The sequence below is a fragment of the Symphodus melops genome, assembly GCF_947650265.1.
Source record: "Symphodus melops genome assembly, chromosome: 5".
NCBI classification, from domain to species: Eukaryota; Metazoa; Chordata; class Actinopteri; order Labriformes; family Labridae; genus Symphodus; species Symphodus melops.
In genome coordinates this window covers 3817054-3832235 of record NC_136695.1, presented here as the reverse complement: position 1 = coordinate 3832235, position 15182 = coordinate 3817054, and the positions used below count along the sequence as shown (strand labels likewise).

The following is a 15182-nucleotide window of genomic DNA, read 5'->3' as shown; positions in this document are numbered from 1 at the left end:
TGTGCGCAGTGGGGAAAGACGGAACGCGCAGTTTGGAAACGAAACGAAACACAACCTTTACTTCTGTCGGTCCTTTATCCCATTAAAACTTTAAACTTTTTGTAGTAGCCTAATATATGTGCACGCATTAAACTGTGGAGTGTGTGTGTGTGTGTGTGTGTGTGTGTGTTTGTGTGTGCGCAGTGGGGAAAGACGGAACGCGCGGTTTGGAAACAAACAGAAACACAAGCTTTACGTCTGTCGGTCCTCTATTCCATTAAAACTTTATACTTTTTGTAGTAGCCTAATATATGTGCACGCATTAAACTGTGGAGTGTGTGCGCTGTTGTGCATGTTTGTGTGGATTACGTGCGCTGTGAACTCACGTCAGGAGAATCCTGCAGCATACACTGTATTTTCTATAACAACGTGAGCACTGGCCTACATGAGGAATAAACAATAAAGACATAGAGCTGCATTTGCACAGGCCGTGTAATCGGGTTCTATGTCTGTCTGTCTGTCTCTCTCTCTCTCTCTCGCGCGCGCGCACAGCGCGGCACCGTAATACGTTGTACAGATTTGCCGTTTTTACAAGCAACTCCCATACAATGTAAAGGTGAATGATCGGCACTTGCACCTTCTACAAATAGTTTTTTAATTGATTGAATGTGATTACAAACTTTATATATGCTGATGTGAACAAAGCACGAGCCCATATATGGCGAGCTGACACCTGTCACTCAGCAGGACGCCTGCTCCGGGTCTCTCCTCACACCACAACTTCACTTCTCTCCTGAGGCCGTTATTCCTCTAATCCTGCCTGTTTCTGCTCTCTATCACATCTAACAGGTTCAGAATAATAAGCCAGTGGACCATTATATGTAAAGGAATACATATTTTCTTCCCATTTATTGACGGGAGTGACACTCGGATCCATGATTTTCTATGTTAAACAGACGGGGATTCAGCGGGACTCCCTCATGTTACGTCACAGCCGAATGCGGAAGTAAAAAGCAAAGACGTGCGAACACGTACTAAAACGTCTCCAGGAGACCCTGTGGGTTATTAATTTCAGAATTTCTTTAAAAACAGTATTGTTAACGTATTTTCCTATGATTAGTTAAGTTTTGTCTTTAACCTGCAATATGCTCACATCATCAAAAAGACGGAGCTGCTTTGATGTTTCACTGAGTTAATTTTGGTGAGATAATTGGCAGCTCACAGTCTCATCATCATTAGTTTTGTGCAGCTCACAGTTCTGTCCCCCTGAGTGCAGACACAGAAGATGTCTGATCCTGCTCTCTGGTTCTTATCCCAGTCAGACCGTGGACCTCCTGATGCAGGAGTCCGGCTGCAGGCTGGAGCATCCATCTGCCACCAAGTTTCGTAACCACGTGATGGAGGGCGAGTGGGACAAGGTGTGTGCTCTGGATTCACACCAAGCGTTACATGCAATCACTGATTCATCAGTTGTGGAAGTCACGCTTTGTGCTCTGTGTTTGTTCAGGCGGAGAGCGACCTGAATGAGCTGAAGGCGCTGATGCATTCTCCGAGTGCCATCGTGGTAAGTTACAGTAGTAAACAAACAAACAGCACTCACAGGTTAGATTGTACTGATGAACTAAACAATGACTGTGTTTGAATAAGAAGCAAATTACTGTGAACTGTTTTCTTAAAGGAAACACCGTTACATATGTTACACAGAGATTAACAAGTTCACAATGAGACGTTTAAACATTTACATTAACAGGAAATGTGTAAAATGACTCGCTAATGTTGGTGATTTGACAGGAAGTTCTTTTATTTTGAAGACACAGGAAACACTTCATGCAATGTTGTTGTCACTATCTTGAGACAACGTGCAGAAGTCTACGCAGCGTCTCAGTTGGTGCTTATTTGAGGAGGGAGAGGAAACTAAACAGACATCTATCAGAGGAGGGCAAAGGTCACTCCAAGGTCACTCCAACAGTCCTCTGGGATGGAGTCTAAAGATTTGATGCTCATAAATGTTTTAAATGACGTTTAAAAATGAGAAAAACCTCACGTTGGTACCAGAAGAACAAAAGGTGTGCATGCCTGGTTGAAATCTGCTCACTAACGCCCCCTGTTGGTCCTCCTGTGCAGCGGATGAAGTTCCTGCTGCTGCAGCAGAAGTATCTGGAGTATCTGGAGGACGGGAAGGTTCTGGAGGCGCTGCAGGTCCTCCGAGCAGAACTCACCCCTCTGAAGTACAACACAGAGCGGATCCACATCCTGAGCGGGTCGGTGCACGCGCTCATTGTGTTTGTTTTTATGTGTTTCCATGGAGATCCTGACTCAGCGAGAGGATTCATCAGACGACAGTAAATTAAAGTAAAAACATCCTGTGCGAGGTTTAGCCGACAGTTTGGTCTGATGAACGTCTGAGGAGCTCGAACATCCCCTCCTAGGGGACGGAGGGGGAGGGGCTTAATACTCACCTCGACCCTGCCAACCTACAGCAGTTTACAGGCAGCTGTCAGACTGTAAGGAGCCAATCAGGAGTCAGAGTGTGACTTCTCTGATGGATGTAAACTGAGCAGTGAGCAGAAACAGGAATGATGACGATGACGAGTTGTTGTATTATCAGCTGGAGGAAGGACAGTGTAACAGCAGGCGTGTGTGTGTGTGTGTGCGTGTGTGTGCGTGTGCGTGTGTGTGTGTAGGTACTTGATGTGTAGTCATGCAGACGACCTGAGAGTTAAAGCAGAGTGGGAGGGAAAAGGCACGACGTCCCGGACCAAGCTGCTGGACCGACTCCAGAGTGAGTAAACACTGACTCACACCCTTTGTTCTCTTCCTGCGTGTGTGTACAGTGTGTTACACTGTGTGTGTGTACAGTGTGTTACACTGTGTGTGTGTACAGTGTGTTACACTGTGTGTGTGTACAGTGTGTTACACTGTGTGTGTGTGTGCAGTGTGTTACACTGTGTGTGTGTGGAGCGGAGGGGTTGTCACGATACCACACTTTTAAACTCTAGTACATGATACTAGTACAAGTCAAACGATGTGAAGAGCTTTTTTAAGTAGCACAGCAGTCCGAGGCATCCAGTCCTGACTCATGTCTTGTTTCTCCTGCACACACACACACACACACACACACACACACACACACTCTTCCCATGCACTCCACGCTGCCTGCTGATCATATCATATTCAATGTTTCCACACATTCAACAACCTCTCTGACCCCTGAGTGTGTGGCTCCTCCTCCTCTGCCCCGTGTGCAGCGTACCTGCCTCCGTCCGTCATGCTGCCCCCCCGCCGCCTGCAGACGCTGCTGAAGCAGGCGGTGGAGCTGCAGAGGGACCGCTGCCTCTACCACAACACCAAGCTGGACGGGGGTCTGGACTCTGTGTCCCTGCTGCTGGACCACGCCTGCAGCCGGTGAGGACAACAGCACACCTTTTAAGCTCGTTACACCAAAAGCACATAAAAACTCCCAACTCGAGGGTGCCTGCTTTGAAATGAGGACACATGAATAAAAACCCATGGCAACAATATTGATTTGAATAAGTGGAGCAGCAGATGAACTCCTGCACACTGTATGAGTTGCACAAATACATCAACATTATGAAGGACGGTGTCGCCTCCTCTGCTCCTCTCTGTCTGTTTGTGACTGACACAAATCAGACTTTTACATTTTTAACAGACAAAACAAAAATGACTTCAACGTTTTTTTTTTCTGTCCGCCTGTGAATTTGAATGGACCGACGCTTTCTCACTCTTTTCTCTCTCGGCAGCTTTTAGTTAAAAGACAAAATTGAAAAAGATCATTTTTTTATTTGAAGCTTTTGAAACGATGATCATGATAACAGAGGTTATAGTGTTTTTAATAAGCTGTGTTTTAAGCCGACCCTTTGTTTCAGCATTTATTGATAGCACAGGGTTTCTAAACATACCAGCCTGATATTTTTGATATAAACTAATAATGTTTGTTTGTTTTTAAAACACTGTGAGGTCTGCAGGGTGATTAAATCTGTGTGCAATCACTAATTAGTCCATTTCTTTAAATGTGTAGCATCAAACGTGTTGACGTCAGAGTGTGTGTAGATAGATAGATAGATAGATAGATAGATAGATAGATAGATAGATAGATACTTTATTGATCCCGAGGGAAATTCAGGGCGTCCAGTAGCAGTATACAGACAGGCAGGACACAAGACATTGGTTACAAAACACACCCGCTGTCCCTCCTCCCCTCTCTATACAATAATCCCCCAAACAAGATTTAGGAGTCCCTATGTGACTAAGAGTAAAGGTTAAACCTTTACGTGTTTAAAGGAGCTGTGACTTCATGTTGTGCAGGAAACAGTTCCCGTGTTACACCCAGCAGATCCTCACTGAGCACTGTAACGAGGTCTGGTTCTGCAAGTTCTCCAACGACGGCACCAAACTGGCCACCGGCTCCAAAGACACCACGGTGATCGTGTGGCACGTCGACCCGGTAACCAGCCATGACATCATCATCATCATCATCATCAGTGTCTGAGGCGATGACTCAGCAGACAGAGTCGTGTGAAGTAAGTCACACGTGTGTGTGTGTGTGTGCAGGAGACCCAGCAGCTGAAGCTGATGAAGACTCTGGAGGGTCACGCGTACGGGGTCTCCTACCTGGCGTGGAGTCCTGACGATGCGTACCTGATCGCCTGCGGTCCTGATGACTGCTCCGAGCTGTGGCTGTGGAACGTACAGGTACGACATCTCTCGGTCAGATCACATCCTCATCCTCATCCTCATCGTGTGTGAGCTTGAAGCTGGACTCTGTCACATGCTGCTCCTCGCTCAGAGGGAGGTCGAACAGGATGTCAGTGAACAAAGTTTACCGCCTCATGCCTGCGTACATTTTTTTCCCTTTTAGTCGACACGGCGCGTCCGTACGACACTGAGTGGAGAACAAACAAACATGGACACACAGGCAGTTGTTTCAAATGGAGAGCTTCACTTTAGCATAAATGTCTCTTTAACAGAGCTTATAAAGGGTTTCCATGTTTTCTCAGAGTTATCAGAAGAGCAGTGTGTTTGAGGATGGATAGATTACACATTCTGCCTCGGGTACAAAAGCGTTTGAAAAGTCAAATCGATTGTCTCAGTCTGAAACATAATCCTTGATGGACCAGAGTGTTTCCACCACACACTTCAGATTCTGTCACTGACAGGTGCAGCTTGAAGTGTCTGACATCATTACAGAAAATATCCCTTTAAAGAGTGACGTCTCTCTCTCCAACGACTCCGTTGACAAAAACAGACGTCTTACCTCAGAGGACACAGGAGCTGCTCATGTACTGCTGCCTTCGTCTGAGGTTTCTTTATCTTATCGAGTGTTTTAAAGGAGTCTGGTGTCTTTTGAAGAGACTGATGTAAGAGCTGTTTCTTCCTCTTTAAGCAGAGGGTCTTAATGTTGAAACTCCAGTTCTCGTGCTCTGTCACTGGCAGCCGTTTACGCTCTCTGAGAGCTCAGAGTGCGTTGTGTAAAGATGTGTTTACAGACAGACAGTCAGAGGGACGGATTAGATTAGAAAACTTTATTAATCCCCAGCGGGTAAACTCATTTGCCGCCCGGTCAAGACATCCACACAACAAACATTATCAAGAGTACAATCAGATTACACAACAAGTAAAAACATAACAAACACCACTGAAACCATGTGGGACTTAGTGTTCAGATTGTAACGCAACATTTTTAGTTGTGGCTGATTTAACATTAAGGCATTACTAGTCGCTCACTGAAGGAGCTTCAGAGTCCATTCAAAACACAAACGCAAAGGATTGCCTTCAAGAGATCTGCCTCGATCCCACTTGGATTGTTAATTCTCTAAACGACTCGCATGATTTTGAAAGTAGCATTCCCTCCATGCTCCATCTGCACCCACCCACCCCTCTAAAGCCACGCCCCTCACTTAGTGTGTCGAGCATGCAGGGAGACAGGCAGGCTGTGATTGGTTCATCAGATCGGTACCTCGATGCAGACAGTGGTCAAAGTTTGCTACAAGAAAGGGGCTAAAAGAAACATTGCTTATGTGTCAGTCTCCACCTCCCGTAGCGAGGTGAGGAACGTCACTCACTAAAATGTCCTACCCCAAACTGCGCACAGAACAATAGTTCCACCTGAGAGAATAATAGAAACCTTCTTCAGAAAACTGCTCTTAATTAACTTAATGTTATAAAACTAAAGTATTCCTTTATTAAACGTAGGTCATTGTAATATTTGACTCCAAATGAAGAAATTAAACTGTGCAGAACAAACTGACTCTGATGGCAGCTACAAAGAGTATCTGGAGAAAAATTACCAACCCTGCCTTAACGCTCCTGATCCCAAGCTGGTGTTTTGGTGCTTTACTCGACAGTTAGAAAAAATGTCCTCAAAGAAAATCTGAAAACTGGCTGGGACGTTATCGTGCAAATAAAGATTTTAAACCTCACCTCTGAATTTGTTTAATTTACAATAAAAAGAGTTCTTACATGTTGAGTGATGTTGCAAAAATAAATCCTGGGTTATTTATCTCTGTTCAGATGCTGCACTTGTTGCTTAAAAAAAAAAAAGTGAGGTTGTGCAACAACCAGCGTCTCCATGGCAACCAGCTGTCACACACTCTGCACAAACTGTTCGTTAAAAAAAAACAAAAAAAACCTACCATCTGTGTCACTGCTGACTGTTCCACTCACAAGCTCCTGCAGCTCGGATTCACATGTTTTCTTTCAGCATCCTCCTCCACATCCTCTTCCTCTTCCTCCTCCTCCTCCTCCTCCTCTTTCTTAAGCATTCCAGCTCAGTTATGGTGGTGTGAGAAATGAAGGACAGAGTGTCAGTAAGAGGCCCTAACACATGAACATAAAGACGTGTTGACAGCCTTTCATGGGCTCATTCTCTCGTCTAACACACACTTTATCTCAGTGTGTTGTAGAGTTTGATGTGTGTGTGTGTGTGTGTGTGTGTGCGCAGACGGGGGAGCTGCGTACAAAGATGAGTCAGTCTCACGAGGACAGTCTGACCAGCGTGGCGTGGAACCCCGACGGAAAACGCTTCGTCACCGGAGGACAGAGAGGACAGTTCTACCAGTGTGTGAGTATCTCTGTGTGTGTGTGTGTGTGTGTGTGTGTGTGTGTGTGTGTGTGTGTGTGTGTGTGTGTGTGTGTGTGTGTGTGTGTGTGTGTGTGTGTGTGTGTGTGTGTGTGTGTGTGTGTGTGTGTGTGTGTGTGTGTGTGTGTGTGTGTGTGTGTGTGTGTGTGTGTGTGTGTGTGTGTGTGTGTGTGTGTGTGTGTGTGTGTGTGTGTGTGTGTGTGTGTGTGTGTGTGTGTGTGTGTGTCTTTATTTATTGTATGTTTCTTTAACTCTACACACGGGCTCTAAGCATTAGGAGCAGAACGCTGTCAGCTTTGTTTTAATGAAGGAACAAGATGTCCTCAGGTCAGAGTGCCTGCAGAGAGAGGACTGTGTGTGGGGGGTGTAGTCAGGACCAGACTAAACGAGACAGAGACATACCTGAGACCAGAGCGCACCGAGACAAGGCTGAGACATTTCAGGACCAAGACCTTAAATGTCAGTGAAAGTCCTGATCCTGTGTGCAGTGAACGCATCGCTCCCACACTGTAACTCTGGGAAGGGTTGCTGTCTTAACTGGGGGATAAAAATCAAACTTTAAAGGAACTTGTTCTGCTCTTATCACGGCAATGATGTGAAAAAATAGCCTGTCAGTGGTGGTCCTGACTTATTTAAGATCTGGAGTCCGCCCAGTCTGAGACCGCGTACTTCCCCTTTAAATCTGAATGATGGGGGATTTCCCTGCAGCAGTCTGATGTCCATCTGTGTCCTCCAGGACCTTGATGGGAACCTGCTGGACTCGTGGGAGGGGGTCCGAGTGCAGTGTCTGTGGTGTCTGAATGACGGCCGGACCGTCCTGGCATCAGACACGCACCAACGCATCCGAGGGTACAACTTTGAGGATCTGACCGACAGAAACATGTGAGTAACATGTTCCTGGTTTGTGTGGTCTCACAGGTGAGGTGTGTGTTCTTCCTGTTGAGGTTTTCTGTCTTGTCGTTGCAGCGTGCAGGAGGATCATCCCATCATGTCTTTCACCGTCTCTAAAAACGGACGGCTCGCTCTGCTCAACGTGGCCACTCAGGTGAGCAGCTGACCGGCTGTTTTTATCTGAAGCTCAGCTGCTGGTTTCTACAGCTCAGTCAGTTACACCTGTGTGTGTGTGTGTGTGTGTGTGTGTGTGTGCACAGGGAGTTCACCTGTGGGACCTGCAGGACCGGGTGCTGGTGAGGAAGTACCAAGGCGTGACCCAAGGCTTCTACACCATCCACTCCTGCTTCGGAGGACACAACGAGGACTTCATAGCCAGCGGCAGTGAAGGTTAGACGACACTCAGGCCTCGTTCACATCGCACCTCCAAATCAGATTTTTAGCTCAACCAGTGTGTGTAGTTTTTTTTTTTTTTTTTTTTTTTTGCCAGTCTGGACACAAAAAGTCACTTAAGATCCGATTTTTCCAAATCTGATTCAAACCACACACAGAGGTGGTTTCAAATCTGATTCTTACAGATCCGACTCAATCTGAACGTCTCGGCCCGCTTCAGTGTGTATTCTGCGTCACTCGCATCGCGACACCATCGACAATAATAACAACAACATAGATCCACCGAGCCGGAAGTTAACTTTGGTCAGTGGAAAAAAAGACTTCTCTGTCATCCATTTTGCTCATTTGAACCTAAAAATCAATCAATTTAATGTAATGTGGACAGTCAGTCAGTTAGATTGGATTCAGATGTGGGGAAAAATCGGATTTGGGCGGCAGTCTGAACAAATCACCAGAGTGAAGATGGATTTAAAGTTTCTTTAAGTGCAAACAGAGCGAAGCAGCTGTGGGATGAATCAGGTCACTTTTTTAGCAAAATGATGAAAAAGGAATATCACATCTCCTGAAACACGTGCTGTCGTTCAGCTCCAGAAGTTCTAAACAAAAAGAAGTCTTTCAGCTGACTCTTGTTACAGTTAGAAGCTACAGGATACAGACGTATTATTAAGAAAATAACTTGGCCGGTTTACAAATGAAGGTAAATCAAAACCAAAATCCTCATCGCAGCTTTTGATTCTGTCAGACCACAAAGTGTACATCTGGCACCGGCGCAGCGAGCTGCCCATCGCCGAGCTGACCGGTCACACACGAACCGTCAACTGTGTGAGCTGGAACCCCGTCCTGCCGGGACTCCTGGCCAGCGCTTCAGACGACGGCACCGTCCGGATCTGGGGACCCGCCCCCTTCCTGGACGTCCAGGATGCAGATGGACTCACTGGTATGAAGCACCATTAACAGTCATAGTGATCATAATGTGGCGTTCCAGGAGACCTGCATCCTCATCAGGCCACTCAAAGAGTTTTCATAATTTCCTTGATTTGTATGCATCTTCAGGGAGCGTTGTCTCTCTTGACAAAGAAGGACAAAATGACTGCTTGAGTAGGAGAGGAAATATTTACTAACCCTGTAAGCCTTAAAGCATACAGGGAACATAATGCTCTCATGGGGTATTACAGCACGATGGGCTTGTTAAGATAAGATGGACCATCGTTGGCTTTGACAGTAAGAAGAAGATTTGAAAGCACATCTTCAGGAGTCTTCACATTGATTCTTATGATATTCCAGGAGTAACGTGAGCTCTTCTCCTACTTCTAGTCAGCTTTTTGGACTAGTTCGTCTTTGAGGAATTATTAAAACAGCCTGATAAAACAGGGAATTACAATAATTCAAGCGAGAATTATCAAACGCATGAACTAGTTTTCCTGTATCTTCGCAGACAGGATGTGGCTGGTTGGTGCCATGTTGTGTTGGTAAAAAAAAAAAAAAGGCTGTCCTTGAAATGAGAGTTGAAGAACACATCTTGATCCCTGAGCGTGCTGCTGAATGCCGTCTAGGATATTTACATTATGGGAAAATGAGGTCAATAATCATAACTTCCTGCCCGAGAGAAGTACAAACATCCCTGCTCATCCAGGTCACCATGTCCTAATAGTGTTCTTCTTATTTATCACCTGACTGGTGGAATCAGGCTTCACTGATAACAATAACTGATCATAATTATTGTCATCTGCATAACAGAGAAAATCAAAGAAGTGTTACTCATAATGGCACCTAGAAGGAGCTTATTGAAGGAATCAGCCTGTGTGGATCTCCATGACTTCATTGTTGTTGTTTTTGTTCCGTTAGAATGTTGCAGCATGGACAGCTGATGATCTGTTGCCGCGGTGACCCTGAGGAGCATTAAGACTCTATAAACACTTGAAGTGATGCAGCGGGGGGGAAGGCTCTGATTGGACAGCTGCACTCCTGGGGGGCAGGGTCTGTGGTGCTGCATGTGCAGCCAGGTGAAGCTGGGCTCCACCTCCAGCGTCTGACCCACCCGTCCTCCTGTGTGGACCCTCAGCCCCCTCACAGGCCACCCGCCTCCTCCCTCTTATTTATTATCAGCTACATAATTTATTGATGAGTAGTTCACTGACTGTGGGAGATCTGTGTTCTGTCTCCAGTCTTGAAGAGCTGTTCCCTTCTCTGAACATTTTAAGAGATTTTATCAACGGGAACATTTGATGGATGCTACACCACCTTGAAGAATATCTTCTTAATGCAAAATGCGACGTTATCTTGTCCTTTTTTTTAGAGCAGAATAAGAATTTTATTCATTTTTCCTTCAGCTTCTAGTAAGAGACAGATTAGTATTTGATCAGCATGTTGCAAAGGACGATGTGTCCAACGGCTTTTTGCTGTTTTACACTTGCAGTTAGTCTATAGTCTATCTGTAGTGTGATGCATGGTTAGCTGACCGTGAGCAGCAGCCGAGGTATGAAATGAAGTTTTAAGGTTTATGGGTCAGCCCTCACCTGTGCACATCTGAGTGTGTTTTCCTTCTTGCCGTCACATCTTTGATCCCTCTTTATTTATGTGTCCTCTCCACTAATTTACTTTGGTTTAGTTGTTACATGTTCTAAACTTTATTTATTATGTTTTGTTTTTTTACATTGAGTGGAGTTGTTACATTAAAGGGCACACTCCCTGATGTCCACTGTGCACACAAAACAAGACCCCGCTCAGAGCTGAAATGCTTTAAAGTTAAGGCTGGTGTTTTCTCTGTGCTTATATATGGTCAACAAATCCCATGAACCCACAGTGCGCTCTCACCTGAAATGAACAGATGAGGATTAGTTGTAAATTGTAGGCACATTAAGGTAGATGATATGTGAAATGGCAAGAATAAAGTCTGAAAGCTTAGCTTTCTCTATTTGTTACAGGTTTGATTTTAAAAAAATAAAGGAGAGGAATATTTTTTACCTTTTCACTTTTTTTTAATTTTTTTTTTTAATGCAAAGTCAAATGCCAAATCTGGTTTGTGCCATTTGTTTCTTCTGTCAGCCAACCAGTCACTTTTTATATGTATAGCAACCATTCATAACAAATGAAGACATCACTTTTATTTAAAAAAAAAAAAAAAAAACCCACCTCAGATGTTTCCTATAATGTAAAAAAAAAAGAAGACATTTTATAATTCTTAAACAGCTTTTATCAATTACACACAACAAGATGAAACTTGAGCATTTTTTTGAGGATCATTTTCAGCAGCGGATGAATCTCCATGTGGATTTGCTGACTGTAAAATGATTAAAGAAAACAGCAGACTTCACTTTTAAAGAGGATTGACTAAAACAGGTTATCGGTAAAGTGTGTGTGGGGGGGGGGGGGGGGTTTAGGGTCTTTGTCATAGACTGTATATGAGGAGTGGATGTAACCATAATGATGTCATTCATTCATTTGTAGACAAACACTTGAAGCCTCCAGTTTGATTGCTTTTTGTTTTGTTTTGGGGGGGGGGGGGACTGGAAGAGACCATATTTGGACTAAAAGGGGGGAGGTGGCGAGGAGTGAGGGATCAACCAACAATACATTAACAATAAATGCTTTTTTCACGATTTAGCTTGCTGAAAACAGGCTTTAAAAATTACTTTAAAAAAATGTACAGCCTTCCCAACTGTTTTTTCATGTCGTCATGGGACTGCCTTGTGACTCACATGTAGCTTCGCCTTAAATCCTCCCTCGCTTTCTGGTCTTTTAACTCCAAATGAGCATCATGCTGAACTGAAGAAGACTTGAAACTACAGATTGAGAACACAAACCTAGTAATAAGATGTTCAACTGGAGAGTCAGGCTTTTTTTAAAGTAGAAATATCGCCCCCTGTTGGACAGTAGAAAAACCACTTCTTTATATACAGTCTATGTTCAGGCCTTGGTAAATGCTCAGTGATGTGATTTGTTTCTCTCCAGGTGGTAACATGTTTGTACACAGGTGTAACATACAGGCATTATGAACTTGTACAAAGTTTCCTTTCAGAGTAAAAGAACAATGTTGCCTGACATGCTGTTCTGTGTATATGTGCTGTATTTCACAATGTTATGGCGTGTATGACGTACACCTGGCTGACAGGACGATGTGTGTGTGTCAGGGTTCCCACGCTTTTTTACAACTCACAGCTTTGTACCAAAACCTCAGACTGCACTGATGATGTCACATCACACTGATGATGTAACACAACACCCTATTGACCAAAACGTAACAAACATGGCGTAACATGAAACATTTACAAAGTATCATGTTGTTCTAAATGGTTAAAATGTAACACTGATGATGTTACGTGTGACACCGACGATGTTACATGTGACATTGACGATGTTACGTGTGACACTGATGACGTTACGTGTGACACTGATGACGTTACGTGTGACACTGACGACGTTACGTGTGACACTGATGACGCTATGTGTGACACGACAATGTTACGTGTGACACTGATGACATTACGTGTGACACTGATGACGCTATGTGTGACACGACAATGTTATGTGTGACACCGACGATGTTACGTGTGACACTGATGACGTTACGTGTGACACGACAATGTTACGTATGACACTGGCGATGTTACGTGTGACACTGATGACGTTACGTGTGACACAACAATGTTACGTATGACACTGGCGATGTTACGTGTAACACTGACGACGTTACGTGTGACACGACAATGTTACGTATGACACTGGCGATGTTACGTGTGACACTGACGACGTTACGTGTGACACGACAATGTTACGTGTGACACTGATGACGTTACGTGTGACACTGACGACGTTACGTGTGACACTGACGACGTTACGTGTGACACTGACGACGTTACGTGTGACACTGACGACGTTACGTGTGACACTGATGACGTTACGTGTGACACTGACGACGTTACGTGTGACACTGATGACTCTGTGTGACACGACAATGTTACGTGTGACACTGACGACGTTACGTGTGACACTGACGACGTTACGTGTGACACTGACGACGTTACGTGTGACACTGACGACGTTACGTGTGACACTGACGACGTTACGTGTGACACTGACGACGTTACGTGTGACACTGACGTTACGTGTGACACTGACGACGTTACGTGTGACACTGACGACGTTACGTGTGACACTGACGACGTTACGTGTGACACTGACGACGTTACGTGTGACACTGACGACGTTACGTGTGACACTGACGTTACGTGTGACACTGACGACGTTACGTGTGACACTGACGACGTTACGTGTGACACTGACGACGTTACGTGTGACACTGACGACGTTACGTGTGACACTGACGTTACGTGTGACACTGACGACGTTACGTGTGACACTGACGACGTTACGTGTGACACTGACGATGTTACGTGTGACACTGACAATGTAACAAGTTGCACTGTATGATTTTTTTGTGACATGACTTGTTACATAATAAGTAACATTCACTATTTGTCTAACATGTTATACTGGTGATATAACACGTAACACTTCACAGTACACTTACAATTAACCTCTAACACTAATGATGAGAGTAACTTATGATGCAACATGTAACACTTACACTTTACATGCAACAATAATGATTTATGTTACACTGCTGATTTAACTCAAAACAACAGCTTTAGACTGATTTACATTTCAGACGGTTACATTTCCGGCTTCTGCTGATTCCGTGTTTATTTCAGATTTTTATTCTCTTAAATCTCTGCAGGACTTGTCAGTGGGAACCCTGCTCATCTGCCTGAATGACATCGTAGCCATCACAGACACACGCTAGTGCTCCACAACAATAGATGTCACACAGACACACACCGATGTCACAGATGTGGTGTTTCTAGTTTCTGCTTCTGTGACTTCCTTTAGTTCGAGTGTTTCCGGCTTCTTCTCTTCTTTTCTTCTCGCTGTAAGAAGCCAAAGTAGGAACTCTTGTTTGCTTGCAGGCAGTTTCTGCCACAAACCGTTTCATATTTTAAATGTGTTATTAAAGCAGTGGTTGTACTGTTCTGTATCGTTCTGTAGGACAAGTGTTATGTATGCATATTTTAAATAAAGCATTCAGGGGTTCAAAACGTCCTTCATTTTGAAGTGTTGTGAATTAATGCTGAGCGCAGGATGTCTGTGTATGATGACCGAGCGTCTTCCTTTCAGTTTGACTTCAGTGAGCCGCCTCACACAAACCATCGTAGGACAGTTCATCAGAGTGATGCATGTCAGAACAAAAACATCAAATAAATGTATGGGGATCAGTATTTTGGGGTGGCCAATCATATTTCTGCAGGTTGCGTTTTGTTACATTATGGACCAGGTATTACATTTCGGGCTGTAACAAGTCTTCACTAAATGTCGATGACATCCCACGCTCTGTCTGACTGAAGAGAATTGAACATGTAGAGGCTCTGAAGTGCTGATTGAATGACTCTGCTGTTGTTAAATATCCTCGAGGTCAGGCCAAGAAGGATCTCATGTAATGTTTCATGTTCAGGAGGGATTCACATTTTGAGACGACAAAAAAAAACAAAAAACCCTGATGTCTTTTTTATGATTTTATTAATGAAACATTATAATCTCCCTCAAAAAAACAAACAAACAAAGAAAACACTGGATGAGACAGTTTGGAGTGAATGAGACTTGTTCATGTTAAAAGGCCTGTGTGTCTGATTATGTCTGCACACACGCACACACACACACAGTGTGTGTGTTCACTCAATTAACACAGCATCAGTGCAGGTTTGTCCTCACACAGTTAAAAAGAACAACCTTAATGGGGCAAAATACTCAAACACAGACACAGACA

General features: G+C 44.3%; 1 protein-coding gene and 1 long non-coding RNA gene across 2 annotated transcripts; both read left to right on the top strand.

Annotated features, from left to right (window-relative positions):
• The first annotated feature begins 1289 nt into the window (after nt 1-1289).
• wdr26a (WD repeat domain 26a) lies at nt 1290-11714 on the top strand. The gene is made up of 13 exons (XM_079343378.1): nt 1290-1397; nt 1487-1543; nt 2104-2240; nt 2664-2761; nt 3228-3384; nt 4306-4444; nt 4552-4692; nt 6941-7060; nt 7815-7960; nt 8045-8123; nt 8230-8359; nt 9105-9299; nt 10208-11714. Exons 1-13 carry the CDS (start codon nt 1317-1319, stop codon nt 10228-10230), a joined length of 1503 nt encoding a protein of 500 aa, XP_079199504.1. The 5' UTR covers nt 1290-1316; the 3' UTR covers nt 10231-11714.
• A 5-nt stretch (nt 11715-11719) lies between these two features.
• Nucleotides 11720-14461, top strand: LOC306823660. The gene is made up of 2 exons (XR_013779033.1): nt 11720-12931; nt 13780-14461. It is a non-coding gene; the product is annotated as an uncharacterized lncRNA (long non-coding RNA).
• The last annotated feature ends 721 nt before the right edge of the window (nt 14462-15182 follow it).

What these genes read in the sequence shown, in the direction of transcription:
- wdr26a (XM_079343378.1), top strand. Translation starts at nt 1,317, where the DNA reads ATGCAGGAGTCCGGCTGCAGGCTGGAGCATCCATCTGCCACCAAGTTT. An exon ending in TGGAGGGCGAGTGGGACAAG is followed by an intron (nt 1,398 to 1,486) that starts GTGTGTGCTCTG and finishes GTGTTTGTTCAG; the next exon opens with GCGGAGAGCGACCTGAATGA. An exon ending in CGGATCCACATCCTGAGCGG is followed by an intron (nt 2,241 to 2,663) that starts GTCGGTGCACGC and finishes GTGTGTGTGTAG; the next exon opens with GTACTTGATGTGTAGTCATG.